The sequence below is a fragment of the Physella acuta genome, unplaced genomic scaffold (assembly GCF_028476545.2).
Source record: "Physella acuta isolate Inbredline_101_S28 unplaced genomic scaffold, ASM2847654v3 ptg002289l, whole genome shotgun sequence".
In the NCBI taxonomy this organism is placed as follows: domain Eukaryota; kingdom Metazoa; phylum Mollusca; class Gastropoda; family Physidae; genus Physella; species Physella acuta.
In genome coordinates, this window is record NW_026733787.1 from 21,225 (window position 1) to 42,169 (window position 20,945).

General features: G+C 33.7%; 3 protein-coding genes across 4 annotated transcripts in view; 1 reads left to right on the forward strand and 2 right to left on the reverse strand.

The window, feature by feature from the left end:
* LOC131932834 (tubulin epsilon chain) lies at positions 1-17,432 on the forward strand. The gene is made up of 12 exons (XM_059289741.1): positions 1-96; positions 4,064-4,137; positions 4,265-4,384; positions 4,742-4,857; positions 4,987-5,108; positions 13,322-13,388; positions 14,247-14,367; positions 14,742-14,938; positions 15,405-15,545; positions 15,885-16,025; positions 16,425-16,599; positions 16,949-17,432. Exons 1-12 carry the CDS (start codon positions 72-74, stop codon positions 17,105-17,107), a joined length of 1,458 nt encoding a protein of 485 aa, XP_059145724.1. The 5' UTR covers positions 1-71; the 3' UTR covers positions 17,108-17,432.
* LOC131932833 (tripartite motif-containing protein 3-like) lies at positions 5,538-10,727 on the reverse strand. Of its 2 annotated transcripts, none has more exons than XM_059289738.1 (2): positions 8,879-10,727; positions 5,538-6,454 (listed from the first exon to the last, which is right to left on the reverse strand). In XM_059289738.1, the coding sequence occupies exons 1-2, from the start codon at positions 10,691-10,693 to the stop codon at positions 6,422-6,424; spliced, it is 1,848 nt and encodes a 615-aa protein (XP_059145721.1). In that variant the 5' UTR covers positions 10,694-10,727; the 3' UTR covers positions 5,538-6,421. The 2 variants fall into 2 exon arrangements, with proteins under 2 accessions (XP_059145721.1, XP_059145722.1); XM_059289739.1 differs by having other exon boundaries at positions 5,538-7,481.
* LOC131932832 (protocadherin Fat 4-like) overlaps positions 17,431-20,945 on the reverse strand; it is a 14,558-nt gene continuing 11,043 nt past the window's right edge. Inside the window, exons 13-16 of the mRNA XM_059289737.1 lie at positions 20,158-20,393; positions 19,477-19,629; positions 19,224-19,258; positions 17,431-18,569 (exon numbers count right to left, since the gene is read on the reverse strand). Coding sequence (XP_059145720.1) covers positions 18,343-18,569; positions 19,224-19,258; positions 19,477-19,629; positions 20,158-20,393 — 651 coding nt within the window. The 3' untranslated portion in view covers positions 17,431-18,342. The remainder of the gene's footprint in view (positions 18,570-19,223; positions 19,259-19,476; positions 19,630-20,157; positions 20,394-20,945) is intronic.

A 20,945-nucleotide genomic window follows, 5' to 3' on the forward strand; every position in this document is an offset into this window, starting at 1 on the left:
AGCTACTCCAAAAATATAATTTTAAATTGTTGTTGGGAACCCGTAAACAAACCGATTGAAAACATTTCCAGATGACACAATCTATTGTTGTTCAAGGTAATGTTGCAGAAAACGAATGTTACTTTTATATTTATCTACATGTATTTGTATTTTTGTAAGGACTAGGCCTAATATTATACTAATATACTAATGTAATAATTAATAATTAAATTTTAATAGTTTCAATTCATTTACAATAACAAATTAAATAACAATAATTTACATTTTACGAATTTACGACATTTGTCATTTAGGCCCTACTTCCTACTAAAGTACTAGCTAAGTTATACTAAGTAACTAACGTAACTAACTACTAACTTATAACTAGATCTAGTACTAGATCTAGTACTAGGCCTAATACTAATAATATTTCAATAATTTTTTGTATGATTGTTTTAGGTTAAAACTAAAACTAAAAAAAAAATGTACGGGCTTAGTACTTAGTAACTTAGTAATTAGTTGTAGGCCTAGAACTAAAAATCTATAAGATCTAATATAATATTAGTTAAATAGTTAATTAATATGTATGTAGTATGTAGGCCTAGACCTTATGATAAGCCTTATGCTAATATGTAGTTAGTCTCATATAAATTCAATTTTCTTCAAATTATAAAAAGAATAGCATATAATTGTAGAGCTTTAAAAATGCAATCCAACAGTACCAATTTTATTAATTTAGCATAATTGGTTGATTAAATATAATTTTTTTAGTGTCGCAAATAAAATATATAGAAACGCGACCAAAAACGCAGGTAAAAAGTCAAATTCACTTGTTTTAAAGCTAGTAAGCAAGAAAAGACATGATTCTTTCTTACTATTGAAATCAGTTTGCTTATACCTACATTTTTTTACACCAAGGTGAAAGTAAATAGTTTATATAAATTTATAAAATGCCATTTATATAATTTATTGTATGTTTTGTGATGAATTTTCAATTGGAAAATACCGCATTTGGAAGCAGAAAGGTAAATTCTACAGAACAGATGTTGTTTGGAATGTTATAGATTATAGATCTAGGCCTATATCAAAATGTTTGTTTAATAAAATTCAATTAGAGTCCACCCATTTCTGATGGGTACCTGATATACATTGGGGAAATTAAAGGTAAAAAGTAAAGGCGGCTGTGAATATCGCTGACCACACGGACAATCACTTCATATGCCGAGGTCAAGAAACATGAACTCTACTTCATCTGCCAAATAGATTGCTTTGTCTACAGAGGAATCTTAATTAATGTTTACAGGGGCCTAATAAAATTGAGTTATGTTTGTAAAAACATTAGGCCTAAGCTTTAAAAAATTATTTTGGTCAATATCGGAAAAAATAAAAATCTTTTCGACTAAATGGGTTGAAAAAAGCTTTGAATTTGTTTCATTGTTTGTTATTATATCTTAGTATTTAGAATTGAAGCTTTCTTTCTTAATTACAAGTTGTATTAATTTCAAACCTTAATGTAATTTCTTTTTAATTCAGTATTAGCCTAAATGTAAGGTAGGCTACAGAATTCAGATATATTATTTACCTATGGTTTTGTGATTTTTATATGTTTATAACATTTGTGTTTATGAAATGACCTAATGAAGTTATCAAGCAAACTGTTTTATTATTATTTTAATAGGCCTGCAAGTTATAAGTACAAAATATAGATATCTAATCACTAGATCTAGATCTAGGTCTAAGTTTAAGAAAAAACTACCAAAAAGGTTTGAAATACTTAAATATAGTACTAAAAGTAGCTATGTTTTGAAAAAAAAATATCTTAAACTGGAGACATTCAATTTAAAGTCATTATAAAAACTCCACGATCTAGATTTATTTCTAGATCTCTAGTAGGAATACAGATTTAGAGGCTTTCCCATCAGTATCAATGTACTATCTTAGCTATGTGGGAGGTCAGTACGAGTTCACTGGGAAAAAAATCGGATCTGCCGTAGGGGGGTGGGTTTAGTGCGCAAATGCTCCTGACCGATTGCCAAAAGGTACAGAAATTCTAAAGATACATTTTAAAAGAAAAATGGACGGCTGAACTTCAGTTATCAAAATATCTGTGTAAGTAGAAGTATAAATAATAATATTTTACACAAATATAGCTGTCTTTTGCTAAATCTAGCTCAATTTCCACGAAAATCGCATCCGGTCGCAATAATTTTTATATCAGCTTGTCGGCCATTCAACGATCTATCACGTGTAGCAGACGCCAAACAGATTTACCCGTATGGTATTGCGCGAATGCTATTTTTAGCAACAGTGCCGAGACGCGATCGAAAAAAACGAACTAGAAAGTGGCCATAAAAAAGCGGGTCAGGGGAGGTAATTCAACTCGCGTTATGAGACTAGCTATAATATGCTTTATTTTAATATTTTATCTGTCCGACTACACTACTACAGACTTTGAGACTACACTAACTAATTACCCACACTTAGTAGGCCTACTGAGTACACACACTATGAATGAGGATGTGATGAATGATTGTTTTGAAAAGAAACATTTTGAATAATTTGTATTTTTTGTTTCATTCGTTTATATTTAGTATAGTAGTATATAAAGTATATTATAGTAATAAACTGTAACAGGGTTGAGCAGGGCACTAGGCACTGTGTGGTATTAAATAATTAAGCCCTAGTCAGCCCCACACCTCCACAAAACCCCCAATAAAACTACTAATACTATTTTAATTTTAATTAATATAGGCTACTAAATACTTCAGTTGAGTACTTGAGTACCTCTGAGTTAACAAGCCTGCTGTTCCTTGATCTTAGAAAAGCTGAGGAATCATCTTATCATGTAGTTTAACCCTTTGAGCCCGCCAGGCCGGTAAACCGGCTTCAACATTAGGCATATATGTCCGAAAAGCCGGTTTTCCGGCCCGATGATCTAGCGTCATATTCCTACCGGCCGGTATATCGTCTAATTAAATATAATTAGTGGAAGACTGACTAAAAGTGCGCATATGTCATTTTAGTGCGGGATTATGATTCTAAAAATAGATTTTAGGAAAAGTGAAAGTGTTTACATTTCGTAGCAATGCCGCCGAAACGAAAAGCTGAGCCACAGCCATCGACTTCAGCACATAAAGTTGGCGCAAAAGATGAAGCAAAATACCGAAATATCAACAAAAGAAGTAGAATGACTGCATCTCAGGCAATACAACTACTTATTGATTCTGATGAAGAAAATATTCCTAGTCAATATTGTGATGATAGTGACGTTGAATTTCAGACTGAACACTGTGACATTGAAATTAACAGTGACAATGAAACTGTTCAAGTACGTTCTGATGCATGTGGTGCCAAGCACAAAGACTTGCCGAAACGAAAAAAAAAGTTTACTGGTGCAAAACTTGCGAAGTTTTTCTTTGCATCGGGTCCGGCAGTGATAACTGTTTTGATAGTTATCACATAAAAGTGGACTTCTGGCGATGAACTAGTGTGGCCAGGTATCAATAATAACAAAACAATTTCTAAATGTAAATTGGTTTCTTCTATGTTCTATTAAAACAATAATTATGTGTTCGTTTTATATACATTGTTCTGTTCATACATTGCAAAAACAATATAGAATTTCAGAATCTTGCTGCATTGTTGTTTGATCCTGAGTCTGGATACCAAATTTGGCTTGATTATCTCAAACGGTTCAAAAGTTTTAGGCAAAGTTAGAAGCAGATAAGTGAAAATTGGTTTGGCCCTGGGAGCTCAGGAAATGGGAGAAATTAGGCCAGGGAGGTCAGGGCTCAAAGGGTTAAGGACTATTTAGCCCAAAAGGGAGGAGATAAAACAAGAATTAGATCTCACCCCACTGCTTTTTCCTTAAAATTTCTTACCTCCTTAAAACTATTTTGCAAACTTTTCCCTCAAATAGATATATTTTGTATATATATGTCGTATTTAATAAACTTGTAATGACCTATTTGAAATTGGATATTCTCTTGGATATATAATTGGATTATAAGCATTTATTCTTTTGAAAAAAAAATTTGGTTTTATTTTTTTAATCATATAGGCCTAATTATCTGTGTATTTTCAGTTGGTCAATGTGGAAACCAGATTGGTTGTAGATTTTGGGATTTGGCGTTGAGAGAATATGCTAATGTGAATAAGGTAGGTTTTAAACATTCTTCTCTTCATAAACCTCCTGCTCTTAGCTCTGAAAGTTAAATCTTTTCTGTTATAAATGTTAAGTGAAGTCTACTACAAACAACTGAAAGATTTCTTATTTTTGTGTCAGAATGGCATCTATGATGAATCCATTGGCAGTTTCTTTCGTAATGTGGACAGCAGACATGAAGATCCTGCTAATATACCCTTGGGTCAAGGAAAAGGGAAAATAAAGTCTCTAAAAGCCAGGGTAAGTTATCATACAGAAGATTGTTTTTTAAAGGCTTTTATTTTAAACACAAGACCTAAAAATGGATCTTAGGGTTGAGCAAGAGTGTTACTGATTAATTTGCAAACTAATTATTTACTAGAAAACATTTTGTATAGTTGCCTACAAAATTTCAGTCACATCAATTCTATTTCACTCCAGACGCTAGCGTTTTTTTAAAAATTATGTGTATGAATTAAAGTAGTTACAAAGTTTATACTTTATATTCTTAGAGTTTTCACTTCTAATTTTTATACTCTTGAGTTTTAGCCATAAAATTAGTAATCTTTTAGGCTGTTTATCTAATTTTTTTTAATGAAAATTATTTATGCATTACAGGCTGTTCTGGTTGACATGGAGGAAGGGGTTGTGAGTGAAATGATGAAAGGACCCTTAGCGGAAGTTTTTGACTGCAGGCAACTGCTAACAGATGTGTCTGGCTCTGGTAACAACTGGTAAGTTAGTAGCCCTACTTTTATATTTTCTCATAATATATGCACAAGTGAACTCAATCTTAGAGCTTTAAAGGTAATTTCTGCCCATCTAACCTCATATAAACTTGTTTAATGAATTTATTCTTCAAGGGCTACTGGACACAAAATGTATGGGACACAGTACCATGAACAGTTGTCAGATGTAATTCGTAGAGCTGCTGAATTTTGTGATTGTTTACAGTGTTTTTTTGTTCTACACTCTATGGGGGGAGGTAAGTGCAGATTTTGTCACCAACTTACAACTTTCATGAATGACTTAAACATATGAATAACACATCAATATTCGGTAGTTTTGTCATTTCAATCTTTCATGTGATAAAATTCCTTCCAACCAAACACATTCTCTCATTTAATTACCTAACTGAACAACCCCCACCTTCGCAGCTCTTTATAAAAAATTTTAGTGTACCATACAACAATCCCAAATTAATTTTTTTTTAGTCTTTGAGCACAAGCTACTTGCCTAGAAGGTTATCAGCTGTAGATATCTTTTAAACACTAGATGTCTACAGTACAATCTAGGCATTTCCTACAGGTTGTTGGTACACTGCCTCACTTACACAAAGTGGTTATGGTGCATAAATCCCATTGTTTAAATACATTTTTGTGATGGTAATTCAGTCAATGGAAAAGAAACACAGTGAAAACAAATATCATTTAATATTTTTCTGAGGAAGTATCATTATATGCTGTATTTTATGTAAGTAACAGCTGAAGTCTTAAACGATATTACATTTTTTGTATGAATTTATCTGCACTTATTGAAAAACACATTACACTTTTTTATTGATTACAGAAATAAAATAAACCACACGAACACAATAGTGGAGACAATGACATTTGAAAAGGTAGGCCAGCCGGGCACTCATGCACTGATATTAAACAAAATACACCACAAAAACAGATTCCTTAATTGTACTTTTAAAAAGTTTTTTAATCAAATACTAGCACATTTAAAGAAAAATATTTTCTTTGCAAAAAAAAAAGTCATGGATTCTAGTGTTTGATAAAAATGATGGTATTCCTTAATATTATTACACAGAATTCTTAGCTTCCATATTTGTTCATAACTAAATATTGTTAGCAACATTATTTTTCTATTACAATAGTAATAACCATTGCTTCAAGGCACCAATGTAAAAAGCCAATCCCAGATTGCGTATGAATTGTCTTAAGTTAAAGTATTTACAGAAATATCACATCACCAATTAAGCATTAAACAAAACTTAAGAATGTGTACATTCTGAAAAAAATATATCATGTCCCTTTTAAAATAAAAATTTTGTTTTGAAGTTGTGTTCTTTGAACAACTATATGCCCTTTCAGTTTTAATTATCAATTAAATTTATAAAGTTTAACAAGTTTTCACATTATCAAATGTAAAATAAAATGGCATTATGAAGAAATGTTACTGCGTAGTACTTGTTTTAGCATCATTATTTAACATCATTACTATACCAAAAGTTTAATTGCGAGTTAAACATTTTTACTCTCTGCATTACACTCATCTAACAAGCATCAGCTGTTACCAGCATGGACCTAGGAAGCGGGGTGGCGACTGAAAAATGGGATGGAAAAAAAAGAGTAAAGTAATGGAGTATTACAATGTTGATCACAGAAGAATTGTCTTTTTCAAAACTTTAAATAATCATTTAAAGAAATGTATTAACAGAATCCTTTGTTAACCACAGGCAAATAGTGATATTGATTAGTAACTGTACAAAAGAGAGTAATTATTATTGTGAAATATTGCTTTATTAGTAAATTTTGATTTAAAATAGAAATAGCATACTGTATACTGACTTAGAATTAAAAAGACAGTTTTTATTATAATTATGCTCATGAAATATTCTATTAGAATAAAAAAGCAGCGAGCATCTTTTTTAAATTTAAAAAATGCCTCTAAGCTTTGTATAAATCTGAGAATTAAGAATGTACATGATGCAGGCGAAGAACTCCCATAACAGAGCTTGATAGATCGGGGGGGGGGGGTGTTTTATCCTATCTGGTGTAGGGCAGAGAGAGGGCATAAAATCTGTCAGTGATAAAACAGGAGGGGATTATGCTTGATAATAGAATGGGTGGGTATTAGACTCTGCAGGGATAATCATCAAACCTAAGTTAATGTAATTGTCAGTAAACAAAATGTATTTTATTATATAAATAACCAGACATGCTTTGTTATTTTATTATGACAGAACTATTCAACATATATTGTGAAACCGCATGCAATATTTGTAACACACTACACAACTCACTAGTAACCAGTTACTACACTACCATCATTAGAACTATTTTATTACTGAATTTGCTGGCATATCATGACACAATGTACCTTCTTAATTTCTTAAAATTTTTTAGTAAGATCTGGTAGTCAGTGCCTGCATATACAGTATACATTGAAAGAGACTGTAAATATGTGAAAAAAAACATCATTAATGGTGTTCTACTTTATGTACAAAAACATTGTGAGAATACTAATAGTATTCTATTATGTAAAATAGTAGGTTGAGTCTACTTGTAGTGTCTTGTGTTTCACTGGGTTCTACAATCTTGGTATATCCACACTATCTTCGTTTTTTTCTCTAGGATTACAGAATGTATTTAATTAACAACAAAAATTTAATTGGATGCCTGTTAATTAAAAAATAATTCAAAATTTAGCTTGACAGTAAAAACTAGCTAAGATAAGGTAAATACATTTTGAAATATGTCATGCTCGTCCTTAAGGTTATTATTTTTTTAAAATACCACACAGCCAATAATTTATAAATATAAATAGAATTACTGTGTGCTAATATTATACTATATTTCTAATTTATTAATTGTAAATATTTTAAAATCAAAAGTTTAATCTATATTAACTTTAAGAAAAGTGCCTAGATTTATAAATATAATTGATAATTTTAAAAAAAGGAAAAGGTAATGACTAAGCTATACAGCTTTCTACTACAAGCTAAGAGGCTAAGCAGTATTTCATTACAATAGATATTAGGCCTCTACTTTCTTTTTTTAAGATAATTAAACAGAAAATAAATGTGAAATAAGAAACATTTCTGCAAATGATTGTGTGGTTAGCAGTGTTAAGAAAATATTGAACATACAGTGGTTAGTATGACTGACAAATAAGCATACATTATTAGTATTTTTAGCAGCACTAACTAGAACTTTTTATCAACTTAAGTTGAAGGCTTCCACTTAGCATGATTGGTAATAGTAAATGCCTTTAAAATAGTTCAACTATTTCAGTATCAGTAGGGATCCCACTAGACTATTTTTTTAAACAGAACCTACTTTTTCAGGTGAATTTATATCCAAGAAATAACAACAAAAGTTTTACTATAACAACCATATATAATCAAGAGTTTTAATATCTCTGAAATGATGAATATTTCCTAAAGTATCAGTAACTGATATTTGATATTTGTTAATAGATTTTCTTAAGCAAACCAAATGCATGCTAAGTGTGGATGTTACTATGCAATAAAAGTGTATTAAATAAAAAATTAACAGACAAGTACAAGTATCACAAATATTTTATGAGAAAACCAATAAACAGTTTTAATGGAATGATTTTAATATAATTACTGCTTGCTTTACATTATATCACAAAATGTGCTGTCATAAAAGTCGGATGTGAATGTTATTTTAAATAATTTTTTAATATTATCATTGGAAATTTATTATATTAAATCATTAAGTTCATTAACATTACTCAGAAATTAGTTTAATTTCATTCAGTCAACAAATGTAATATCCTATTCTGTATCAACCGTATGATAAAAAGAATTGTTAAAATTATGCCTGACAATTATAAAATAATAATAATAAATATATTAATGAGTACAAGGATGACTATTGAAAATAATTTAAGCAGTAAATCACAGAAAATATTCTAATACATCTAGCGACTAGAGAACAGATGTGCAAGCATCTATTTAAAGCACAGTTAGAAAAACCAACTAGATGTGGATGTGCTTACTAGTCCTTCACGTTGGTCACTCTGCTGCTTGTGGTTGGATGAATAAATCCGCACCTCAGCAAAATACGGCCCTCTGAGTAAAACTGCCACTTTCCCTGTAGGCGTGACCGCGACATTGACTGGCTTGACAGCCTCCCCCAGCTCGTGGGTGTTTTTCACCACTGTAGAAAGCCACCTGCCTTTAGGAGAGAACACCTCCACCCTGTAGTTATCACTGTCTGCTATGATGATGTTATCTACATCATCCACACATAAACCCATCGGCGTCTGCAAATTCCCATGACTAGTTCCTTTAATTCCAAAACGAATTTTAAACTTTCCATCAGTTCCAAAGACTTGAATAGAGTGATTAATTTTGTCAGAGACAATGATATGATCCTTAGAGTCAACAGCAACAAACCCAGGATACTGAAAATATCCGTCCCCGTTTCCTTTCCTTCCAAACTGTGTAGCTAGCTTCATCTGTTCAGTTAGAATATAAACACAATGATTTTGTGTACCCGTTATCACAACTCCCCCATTGCTCAACTCAGCGATACCACAGGGCTCTTCAAATGTGAAGAATTTCCCATATTCTCCTTTACATTGTCCAGCCATAGTAAAGTGGCGAATCGCAGCAATATTTTTATGGACAGCGGCTAAAATTTCATTCTTTCTGCTCATTGTAATGTCTTTGACTTTACAACCACACTTGAAAGCAGTTATAAGTTCTCCGCCGCTATTGAATATAAAAATTCTGTTCTGGTCTCCGGCATTGTCAGAGACGACATAGTTCCCTTCTTTGCTGACTGCTATTCCGATAGGTTTTAAAAAGTCTCTAACAGTGGAGCCCTGCTTGCCGAACCTTAAAAAGAGATTTTCTGTACAAGCCGTACTGAACTGTTCAATATGCCCAGGTACTGCTGGATAAATCTGTGGAGGATGGTTATTAGGCCTTGGCCTTCTGTCTGGAGAATGTGGTGATGTTCTTACATCATGATTCTCAGGATTTCTTGCTCCATCAATGACATTCAAATTCCATCCAATAGGAGGGGGAGGAGATACTGAAGGGAGCATATCATGCCTTGACTGTGTGCCTGGGATGGTTGGGTACACATTATCCCTAGGATAATATGCTGGTGGTTGGTTAGGATGCTGCTTATTACTATACGAACCCAAGTTTTCATCTGAGTTTGAACTTATAGACCAGCTAGGACTAGTCATTTCTTCAGTTACTACTGCAGAAACCATACAAAATTCTGTAGATTCAGGTTTCTCTTTTAAACATCCTGATGGAGATGGCCTCGAAACAACCATCCAGTCAGGTTCTGTGTCACTGGCGCAGGTTTTAGGTATACTATTAGTGGCCCCATCACTGATATTGGGATGTGTGTCTGCCACACTTGAATAGGAGGGAGGAGGTGATATGTCCAGATGGTCTACTTGATAATGATTATATTCGACTTCGTCGTTAACATCCGAAAAACTCTTTTCCGGAACACCAGATAACTTACTTGGTTCATTTAAACCAAGAGATCTACGGGGTTTAGGTACAGGTCGAGATGGGGTGATATTTTCAACTGTGTCAGACAAAGAAGACATGAGATGATTATTCGGAAAACCATCCACCCCGGAGTCTGGCATTTTTGTTTGTGATCTACACGTCGGGCAAGGAAAATGTCCTAGGCTTTCATATCCACGACTTACAACGTAGTCACGAAGGCAGTTCTCACAATATGTGTGTAAACAAGGCAAAGCTTTAGGTTTTATAAAGTTGTTAAAACAAATTGCACAAGTTAAGTGGTCCTCTCGTATTTGATTTCTTAGCGTCGACATTTTGTTTATATTCAAAGATCACTTCCGGTTTCAAAATCAAAACACAGAGCTGATTCGCTGGTTTACATTATCATTTTAAACGCAACTATGACCAAACGGAAGCTAGTCTTTCTTTTGATATGTGTCTGTTTTAGCCAAGCTTTGCCAAACTGGCAATTTTATTTTTAGACTTAATAACGTCACTGGTTGTTTCCTAAAATAAAATCTATGACGAACTATTATAAATTCGCATGACTCACAATCGCACGACAGTTGATCATCACAATTTTACTGCTCTCTATTTCCAAATAATACAGTCTTTATTAAAATCAATTTAGCCACGAGAAATTTTGCCTTTTGACAATAACACAAATAGTAACCATCACAAGACATGCGCGAAAAGTAGCTTACTTATAATAAAGTTGTATATTTCTAGATCTATTACTGTAATATCACTTCAGCTATCTGTTCATAACGATAAATAAACCGGGAGTGATCTCCCCTAAACTTTCTCGAATATTCTTATATAAAATAACAGGGGATGGAAACTCGGGCTATAGACATGATTTTTAATCCATTTTAAATACTTAAAGTTTTAAAAATAGAATAAAATCTCGTAGACAAATTAATTGCACACCAAGTGAACGCAAATAAAAAAAAGCGCATAATAGTGCGCAATATTATTAGTACTTTTAAAATTTACATTAGTTTTTTGAGAAATCGGAAGTAGCGTAAATTACTACTTCCAGTCAACGGAAATTACTCAAAATTTAACAGAAGGTAGAGAATTAGATCTTATACTTACATGTGAAATTTCATTTATCTATCTGAAATAGTACTCAAGTTATAGGCTTTTAAAAAATTCAAAGTAGGAAAAGTACCACTTCCGGTTATCGGAAATCGCTCAAAAGTTGATACGGATCTACGATTTTGATAAAATACTTATATATGAAATTTCATCAACCTAGCTGTAACGGTACTCAAGTTATCGTGTTTACACACGGACAGACACACACGGACAGACACACACACACACAGACATACGGACAAGATTGCAAAATTATGTTTTTCCGTATCAGTGAGGTGTAAAACGTCGAGATTTGTAAAAATCTCGATTTTTTTTTTTTTGCACGATTACAATACTTTCTCTATACTACGTATATACGAGAAAGTAAAAAGACAAAGACACACCTCATATAGAACAGCACACAATCACCAGTGTTTCTTCCAGACTTTTTTCTCCGGGGGTGCACTTGAAATTTTCGGGGGGGGGGGCGGACACTGTCAAAAGTATATATTTTCTATATAAATTCAATTTAACTACCATTCTAACTAGGTCTGATTGATTATGCTTTCGCGTTGTTTTTTTTTTTTTTTTTGTAGGTCTATCTATACCAAACGTACATTTTAAAAAGCAGTCAACATAAAATATAATTTAAACACCATATCCAATTTTATTTATTTTTTGGGGGGGGGGGGGGGGTCTCAGGCAGCTTTGCGCATTGATATCATCAAACACAGGAGCGGAAAATAAACACATATTTTCTATAAACCTCATTGGTAAAATGATACTGAAACGTATGGTTTTTATAATTTCACTGCACGTCACTGCTAATAATAGATTAGAAAAAGCAGTACCAAAACATAAAAATCTCAGTCGTATAATAAGTCGTATATTAATGAAGAAGTATTAGGCTAATGACATAATATGCTAGAGAATAAATGTGATAAAAACACTCTGAATTTAAAACTATGGTTAGTTTATGAACAAAAAAAAGTGAATATCTTCATGTGACATCAATTTAGTCTTAAGGTGATTATTTAGCAATGTCTCGCGATTCTGGAGGCAGGGAATAGGGTGGAGGGGGCGGGTAAAATCGGCATAATGTACTCTCCATAATTTTTTGATAACTTCTTACTGTGTAATATCTTTTTGGAGACGAATGTGTCTGAAATAGAACACACCAGTGGCGTAGCGAGGTCGGGTGTCACCCGGTGCGCCACTTAATGGTGTCACCCCCCAGAGTCGTAGCGACCCTTCCCGGGGACAAACTTTGAAATTTTCTATTTGCACCCCAGTAGCGTAGCGAGGGGGTGGGGCATATGTCCCCGGGCGTCGACCCTAGGGGGCGCCAAAATGGGTTGGAAAAATAAATTGAAAGGTTGAGGGGGGTGCAAATCGAAAGTTTGATGGGGGGGGGGTGTAAATCGAAATCTTGAGGAGGGGTGCAAATCGAAAAGTTTGTCCCCGGGCGCCGGGAAGGGTCGCTACGCCTCTGCAAACCCCCCCCCCCCCCCTCAAACTTTCGATTTGCACCCCCCCCCCCTCAAACTTTCGATGTCGATTTGCTAGAGATCGATAGAATTGATGGCATACAAGAGTTTTATAAACTGAACAGAAAACCATGCCAACTTTTTCGTTTAGTTTACATACATTACAACTGATAACTACTGATAACTAACCATAGTTATTAGTTAGTAAAAGGTGTGTATTTTAAAACGTAACTGTAGAGGTAATGGTTCTTGCTTGTGATTTTTGGCAAGGATGGGGGAGTACATCTGCGATATATATGTAAGCATGTATGTGTATGTATGTAGGACCTATAATATATAGTATAGGCCTCTAGTTGATATATTTATTTTCCACAGGTACGGGATCTGGTGTTGGCACCAGTATACTAAACTTGCTACAAGACGAATACCCGGATGTATACAGGTATATTTGTTATCTTTTACTCAAGTGGGCTGTAGTGTTTTATTTTTTATGTTTGACTATCACATCTGTGTGAAAGTAATTCTTAACTTTTTTAGCGCAATTTCCATTCTGGAGAATTGCGATTATTAACTCGTCATTTCTGGGAATGGATGGATGGATGGATGTCCACAGCTTTAAGTCGTATCTCCTCCTCAACGAAGCAATATCGAGGACTAGTTCCAAAAGCAAATATGTTAAGCAAGTTCCGTGATTGTGGGCCAAAAAAATTCCCGGAATTCCTACCTGGATTTCCCGGAAAAGCCAAAAAACCTCGGAAAAAAAGCAGTTTTTTGCCCATATCTCGGCAACCAGACCCCTTAGCGACTTGAAACATTTACCAATCGATTCCTGCCATAATTTAGAACAATATTGCCAAAGAAAGTTTTCAAAAATATCCTTTCGTTCGGTCAAAAAAAAAATTTAAAAAAATATATATTATACATTGTACATTACAGTACTATATAGCAAAGAAGGTAGTGGAAGGCGAAGGAGGAGGAGGGTAAATCATGTGACCTGGCTGGCTTAGCAGCGAACTGCGCGAGCAGTTCTATATAGCAATATAGAGAGCGCGACAACCAAATACCCCCTACATGTCCGCACATTTTTTAAAATCTCGTTAATAAATATTTTTTCTATTTTGTTTTGAATTATTAAAACTACTTGTGTTGCATTATTTATTTGCTGAATTTATGATTATTCTCGATTTAAAATTGTTATGGATAACATAAGGAAATTGCACTAAAATTGTCACTAGACTTTTTATTAACTTTTTTAAAAAATTGTTTGCCTTGTACCACGTCTGTTATTCTATTCTTAAAGGTTTGTAACCGCTGTGTACCCGTCAGCTGAAGACGATGTGATTACCTCCCCTTACAACAGTGTACTTGCCATGAGACAGCTCACAGACCACGCTGACTGTGTTCTACCCATTGAAAACCAGGTCATTTTTCATTAGATTTTAATCAGGTCTTTTTTCAATGTTTCAATCAGGTCATTTATCCATATATTTAATTCTTATCAATTTTTCATTTACCAATATATTTCAATTTAATAGGGTAATTTATCAGTATTAAATTTTAGTCAATACTAATATGTACTATCAAGTCATTTATCATTACATGTATCTGCTCTTTTACCAATATAACTCAAATGCGAATTATCAATATCATATTTTAGTCATTTATTAATATATTTTTGTCAGTCATTTATAAATACAAATACATATCAATTTGGTCTTCTGTAATTAAACAATATATGTTGCCACTGTTTAGTACATGTACATATTAAAACATTTTCTGAAATTCTTTCAAACAGGCTCTGGTTGATATAGTGAATAAAATAATGCAGGCTGTCCCATCATCCAAGACTGGCAAGAGAATGTACGACAACGCCGCTGTTAAGCCAGACAGTGCCTTGACCGCTGGCGCTGGAGGGGTGGTCAGTAAGTCGCAGGAGCGGCCATTTGACAAGATGAATAATCTCGTAGCAAATCTTCTGTTAAATATGACCAGGTTGGGTGGTTATCTTTGTTATATAGAGAAATCATTAGAATTTGATTTTAATTGATTGAATAATTGGTTTAAATTGACAAAAAACAAATTTAACTGGACTAATTGCTTATAAAAAACATTGAAATTACGAAATGTTTAATTTTTAAACAGCTGTATGAAAAATGTATTTATATTTCTCCTAGATATAATTAAACTTCAATACACTGTTTAATATGTAGAGTTCACTCTATGTTTTTTTCTACTCATGAGAACCTTGTTGTTGACATTATTCAACTAAGTAGTGAAAATATTTTTTTAAAAATCCATTTACAATAATTTTAAAATCACTGTTTAATTTGAAACTACATTGAATAAATATATTTACCAATGTTTCAAATGTTATTTATAACTAAATTATTTTAAAATAATTTACAGAGTATTACAAGAACAGGTGTCTTACAGTAGTCCTGTTTGTTTCTCCCTTTAGTTCTGCCAGGTTTGAGGGTTCTCTGAATGTGGATCTCAATGAGATCACCATGAACTTGGTACCTTTCCCAAAAATGCATTACCTGGTGGCAAGTCAGACTCCACTATACTGCATGGCAGATGTTAAGCTACCTCCACGTCGGTAAGTAAAAGTTTTTTAAAGCCAACTATCTTTAATTTAGCAAACAGATTTTTTTGTTTTGATGGCACTTTTTAATTTTTTCAAAGCCAATAATCTTTAATTTAGCCAACAATCTTTAGTTTAGCCAACGTTCATTATTTTAGCCAACAATTGTTATTTTAGCCAACAATCTTTAATTTAACCAACAGATTTTTTCTGAGGCACATTTTATTTTTTAGCCAACATATTTTCTTTCTCCTACCACATTGTGTACTAAAACCAGCAATCTTTAGTTCAGCCAGCAAACAATTTTCTCATGGCTCAATTTTAAAATTAAAGCCAAATTAATTTTCATCCCAGGCTTGACCAGATGTTCTCCGATGCGTTTGCTAGCGACCATCAGATGTTAAAAGTTGACCCAAAACGCAGCCTTTACCTGGCCTGTGCTCTCATGGTGCGAGGAAATGTTGAGCTGTCGGACATTCGTAGAAACATTGACAGGTTCGCCCTTTTTTTTGTTTCAGTTACTTTTTACTCAGTAAAGATAGGTTCCATCTTTTTTTTTCAGTTACTTTTTCCTCACTGAACTGATAGGTTCCATTTTGTTTTTTGCTTTGCTTACTTTTTAAGAGATAGGTATAAAATACACAAGTAAACTCTAAAAATAAATCTTGTCCTTGTGTCCAGTTTTTTTATGAGACTCAAATCAAAGCATTTTTACTCTATACAGATTAACACCTATAATTATATGTTTTGTTCATTATTTAAATAGTTTTTGTTATAATTTACTCCATGCGTTTTAAAAATCAAAAGGCAAACCACATTTTTTGTAACCTATTAATCTTAGGTTTACATATGTAAGACATATTTTAGGTATTAATTTAAAAAATTATTTACCAGGTTGAAACCAAATCTCCATTTTGTACATTGGAATCAGGAGGGCTGGAAAACTGGCCTGTGCTCAGTAGCGCCAGTTGGTCAACCTTATTCACTGCTGACTCTAGCCAACAACACATGTGTTCACAACACTTTCTCTGAGATACGCGACCGCTTTACCAAACTTTATAAGCGGAAGGTACAATACTTATTTATACAATATTTATTTTTAAATTTATTTACATTTTCTAAAAAGTTTTATTATATTGAATGTGAATATTAAGTCAGTGAAAGATTTAAATTTTATAAAATTTTAAGTTTTAAAAGCATATTGTACAGATTTGAAAAAAAAAAACAACTTTAAATGCTCCAAGTTAACTTTTTGGTTAAATAGTGCATGCAGAGAAGAATCTAAATTATAACAAATTAAATTTCTCTGTGAAATTCTGTCTTTGAAGGTATATATTATAATTAAATTTTAACACCTAAAAAATTAATATCCTAGTTAAATTTGTTTATTAATGAATGCAACATTTTTAAAATTTCAGGCTCATATCCATCACTACACACAGGTGGAGGGAATGGAATTGGCGGATTTCTCAGAGAGTTTAGAATCACTGAACTCAGTCATCACGGAATATTCTAGTTTAGAACAGACAATGGGTCAGCCAATTGTTATAGAACCTCGTCTAAAAATAGCATCCTGATACACATTTGGTCTTGTTTAAACCAACTGGACTGAACAGATCTGTAGGTGTGATAGGTCAAGGTTGAAAGTGAGTAAAGAACATAGATTTAATGAGTGGTGGTAAGGGAATGGATGAGGACATTTAGTGTGATAGCCCTATGATGTGTTGATGTCAAGGGGAACAACTAACACTTGGGAAAATGTTGAATTTTATGGGGAAAATAACATATTTTTATTTAATTTTCAATGTAAATATTTCAAACTGTATTTTGAACCATTCCTAATTTTTATGTATACTGAAGAATTTTACACTTTTTTACAAATAAAACACACTGTGTGGAAAATATTTTCAAAGTTTTTATTTTGTGTTATATTTGTAGTAAATTAACTAATTATAAAACTAAATTCAACATCATCAGTTTGAAGAAAATGTGTTTATGTATTTACATAACAATACTGCACCATAATACTGTCTCTAATACACAAGTTAACAGAAAGTAGTTAGTGGTTAGTACAAAACAGGTTACTCTAGTTGCTTCCCTTGGTGTTGTCAAAATTCTGTACAGGATTTTACAATGGTGGTTGTGAACTGTAGTAAGGTCAAGGACAGGGTGGGGCAAGAGAGGGGAAGAAACCACATAGGTAAGTTGTCCTGTCTACAAATCACAACAAATACTTAAATGTAACTATTGGGGGAAATATTTGATATATTCATTTAAATCAATGATTGACACTAACTTTAATTTTTTTTTTAAATACCCTCAAGAATACAACAATCAACCTTTAACTCCAAACATAACATTTTGTTTTCTTAGTGTTTAAATATAAAACCCTTTTTTTTTTGTTTGACTTCACTCAGTATTGCAAAATAGTGCTGAATTTAAAAATGGGGTATTAAGTCATTTACAATGACATAATTAAAAAAGTTCAGAAATACGGAACTGTATTGATGCAAAGAGCAACTCAAAATAAAACTTTATCTGGCAACTTCTTATATTAATTTGGATGTTTTTAATTGAATTTTTAAAACTTTAAGATCAATAGCAAAAGTAATGTAATACATAACGATACAATACATTTCACTTAAGGCATTATGCCACCGTAGAAAGCACTCGTAGTTAGGATAAATTTTAAAAAAACACAACGTAAATAATCGTCATACTATTTTACAGAATACAAATCTTATTAAATTTTAAACGTGATCTTATTCTGGTAAAATATCACTTTAACCAACAAGAGAGGAACAAAATGGTACTATAAAATTATGCAGCTGCTATTTTTAGAGGCCTGCGGGGCAACTGGTGGAGCAGCGTTACTGGCAGGTGGGTTTATCTGGCCAGGTCCCGGGTTGCCAAGTTTTAAATTTTCTGGCGGGATCGCATTGCCTCTCGGTACAACTTCTGGAGGCGGCATGCTTTCTATTGGCTGCGGTTTGACAGCTCGCGCTGGCTGTTGCGTCTGGAAGTCTTGATCCGTGTACTCTGTTGATGAAATTTGGCGGGAAAGTTAACGTTACTGAACACGTGTTTAGTGAAGGGATGGGTGGGGTACTGGTCTTGTTGTGAGCTTTACATTCAGTGTGTTCAAAGTTCAGTGAGTTGTTTTTATTTTGATGAACTGCCCGTGTTTCTTGTATGAACGTTTAAAGTCGTGTCAAATATTAACGGTAGCCTTACACCAGTGTGTTACTTTACTAGCAGTAAGCTCATGATACATTCATCATTCATGTGTTTAGTAGGGTTATGTTATAGTTTTCTGTGAGTTAATGTTGTATTATCTCAGGATGTTCGGTATGTAGTTTCTAGTCTAGTGAATTACTGTGTAGTTATTTTCTCCTTTCTACCCCCACCCACCATCCCGTAATTAACATAATCCTTCCGAAAATTAACACGTTACATTTTTTACCAATATAAATAAATATCACATCCACGACCTTAGTACCCTAGTCACAAATTCCCTTCCGCGGGAGGCTGATGATATTTATGGACGACCCCCTTATATACCTACACAATATTGCTTCTTCATAAAATTTACACACATTTTAAAATTCTAAAGTAATTTATAGATTTTAGTATAGCCCATAAGTCTGTTCTATAAATAAACAACTTTTCATTTTAAACACACGGACAACTCACGTTCTTTCCAAAAGCCAAACAGGTATGGCGTAGGTCTGAAAGATACGAAACAAAATATTTTGATGAAAACGTTTATTAAATGTTTAGGAATTTAAAACACTGTATTATGTTGTCTTTATAATAATTATAGATGTGGTGCGCTAATTGTATTAGTTTGCCAAAAAAATGTATTAATTTTCAGCATTTGTTAATTTAAAAAAAAATAATAATAGTAATATAAGTTAATATAAGCACTCAAAGAATGACAACTCACTCTGGTTTCGGTGGCACCACTGGTGGTGGAGCTTGCGGTGGAGTTTTCACAGGAGGCGGTGGATCCGACTTTTTGGGTGGAGTTTCTTTAGTTGGCTTTTCTGGTGGAGGTGATTTTTTAGTCGGTTCCGGTTCGACTTTTGGTGATTTCGGTCTTCGGGGAGAGGGGAAGGGGATTTTATTTAAATAAGATTACTGAATAAAGGTGTATGTAAAATTACAACTCGTCTATAAAATTTACTAAATTTCGTTAAGTACCAATTAGCCATGTGTGGAAATATATTATCGAATAATAATAAAAATAATAATAATAATCTTTGACCTATTCCAAATAGTTAGTGTATCTTTGAATGCGATATACATTGTAGAATTACGTGGATGTGTCTAATCGATCAGATAGTCGATTTATAATATTTCTCGTGTGGGCGATTTTATTTTAAACCGTCAGTAACTGACCAAAAAGTGTAGTTAATCATTTGGCATTTATTTATTTTTATTTAGTATTCAATCTTCCCATAATACTAAGCTTATATATGGGACATTACTCTCGATCTTCATTGTCCCGAGCATAGCCGGGTAATAAAACAAGTTTTTATTTTTTTAATTAAATTGTTTAATAAATGTAATAAACTAGCAAAACCTTTTTTTTTAAATAATAAAGATAAATAAATGCAGACGGTACCTGGACACACAACGGCCTTGACACGGATTCTTGCACGGGAAGCAGAACCTGTAAATCATGTAGGACAACAGCGCTAGCCAGATCGAGGCTCCAATTATGGCGGGGATCAGCCAAGGCAGGATGTCCGAGAAGTCGAACGTCCGTTTGATGAGTGCTCCCGTGGTCGTCGGGATGGAAGCTTTGGTGGTCGGCTTGCGGGTTGTCGTTGTTGGGGGTGGTAGTGTGGATGGGCACGGCTGGGGAGGGGGAGGGTGTTTGTATGAGGCTGATTCCTTCCAGTAAGTTCCAGTTCATAGTTCTTAAGTTTGTGTTTCTAACGCCAGGGCTGGGGGGAGGGTGTGTATGAGACTAACGGGGGGGGGGGGGGGAGATATTACCCCGGGTTTTGTATAGCGAAGTCCAGTGAGGTTCTTATTGGCGTATGTGAGGTTCTTGGGGGTGGGGTCGTGAGTTTGGTGGTTTTCGTGGGGTAGGGGGTATTAATGTGTTTCTCATTGGTTGAGGGAGATGGTGTTTCTATGAGGCTGATTTCTTCCAGTTCATAGTTCTTAAATTTTATGTTTCTAACGCCAGGGCTGGAGGGATGGTGTGTACTAGACTGGCTTGGTGGGGGGTATTACCCCGGGTTTTGTATAGCGAAGTCCAGTAAGGCCATTATTGTTGTGAGGACATTTTATAGAATGTTTTAAAACAATCTAACGGTGTGATCGAATGTGACAGTGTGGTCGTATGGTAGCGCGTTCGACTTCGACCCCGAAAGTCTCGAGTTCGGATCACGGGCTCGAGTC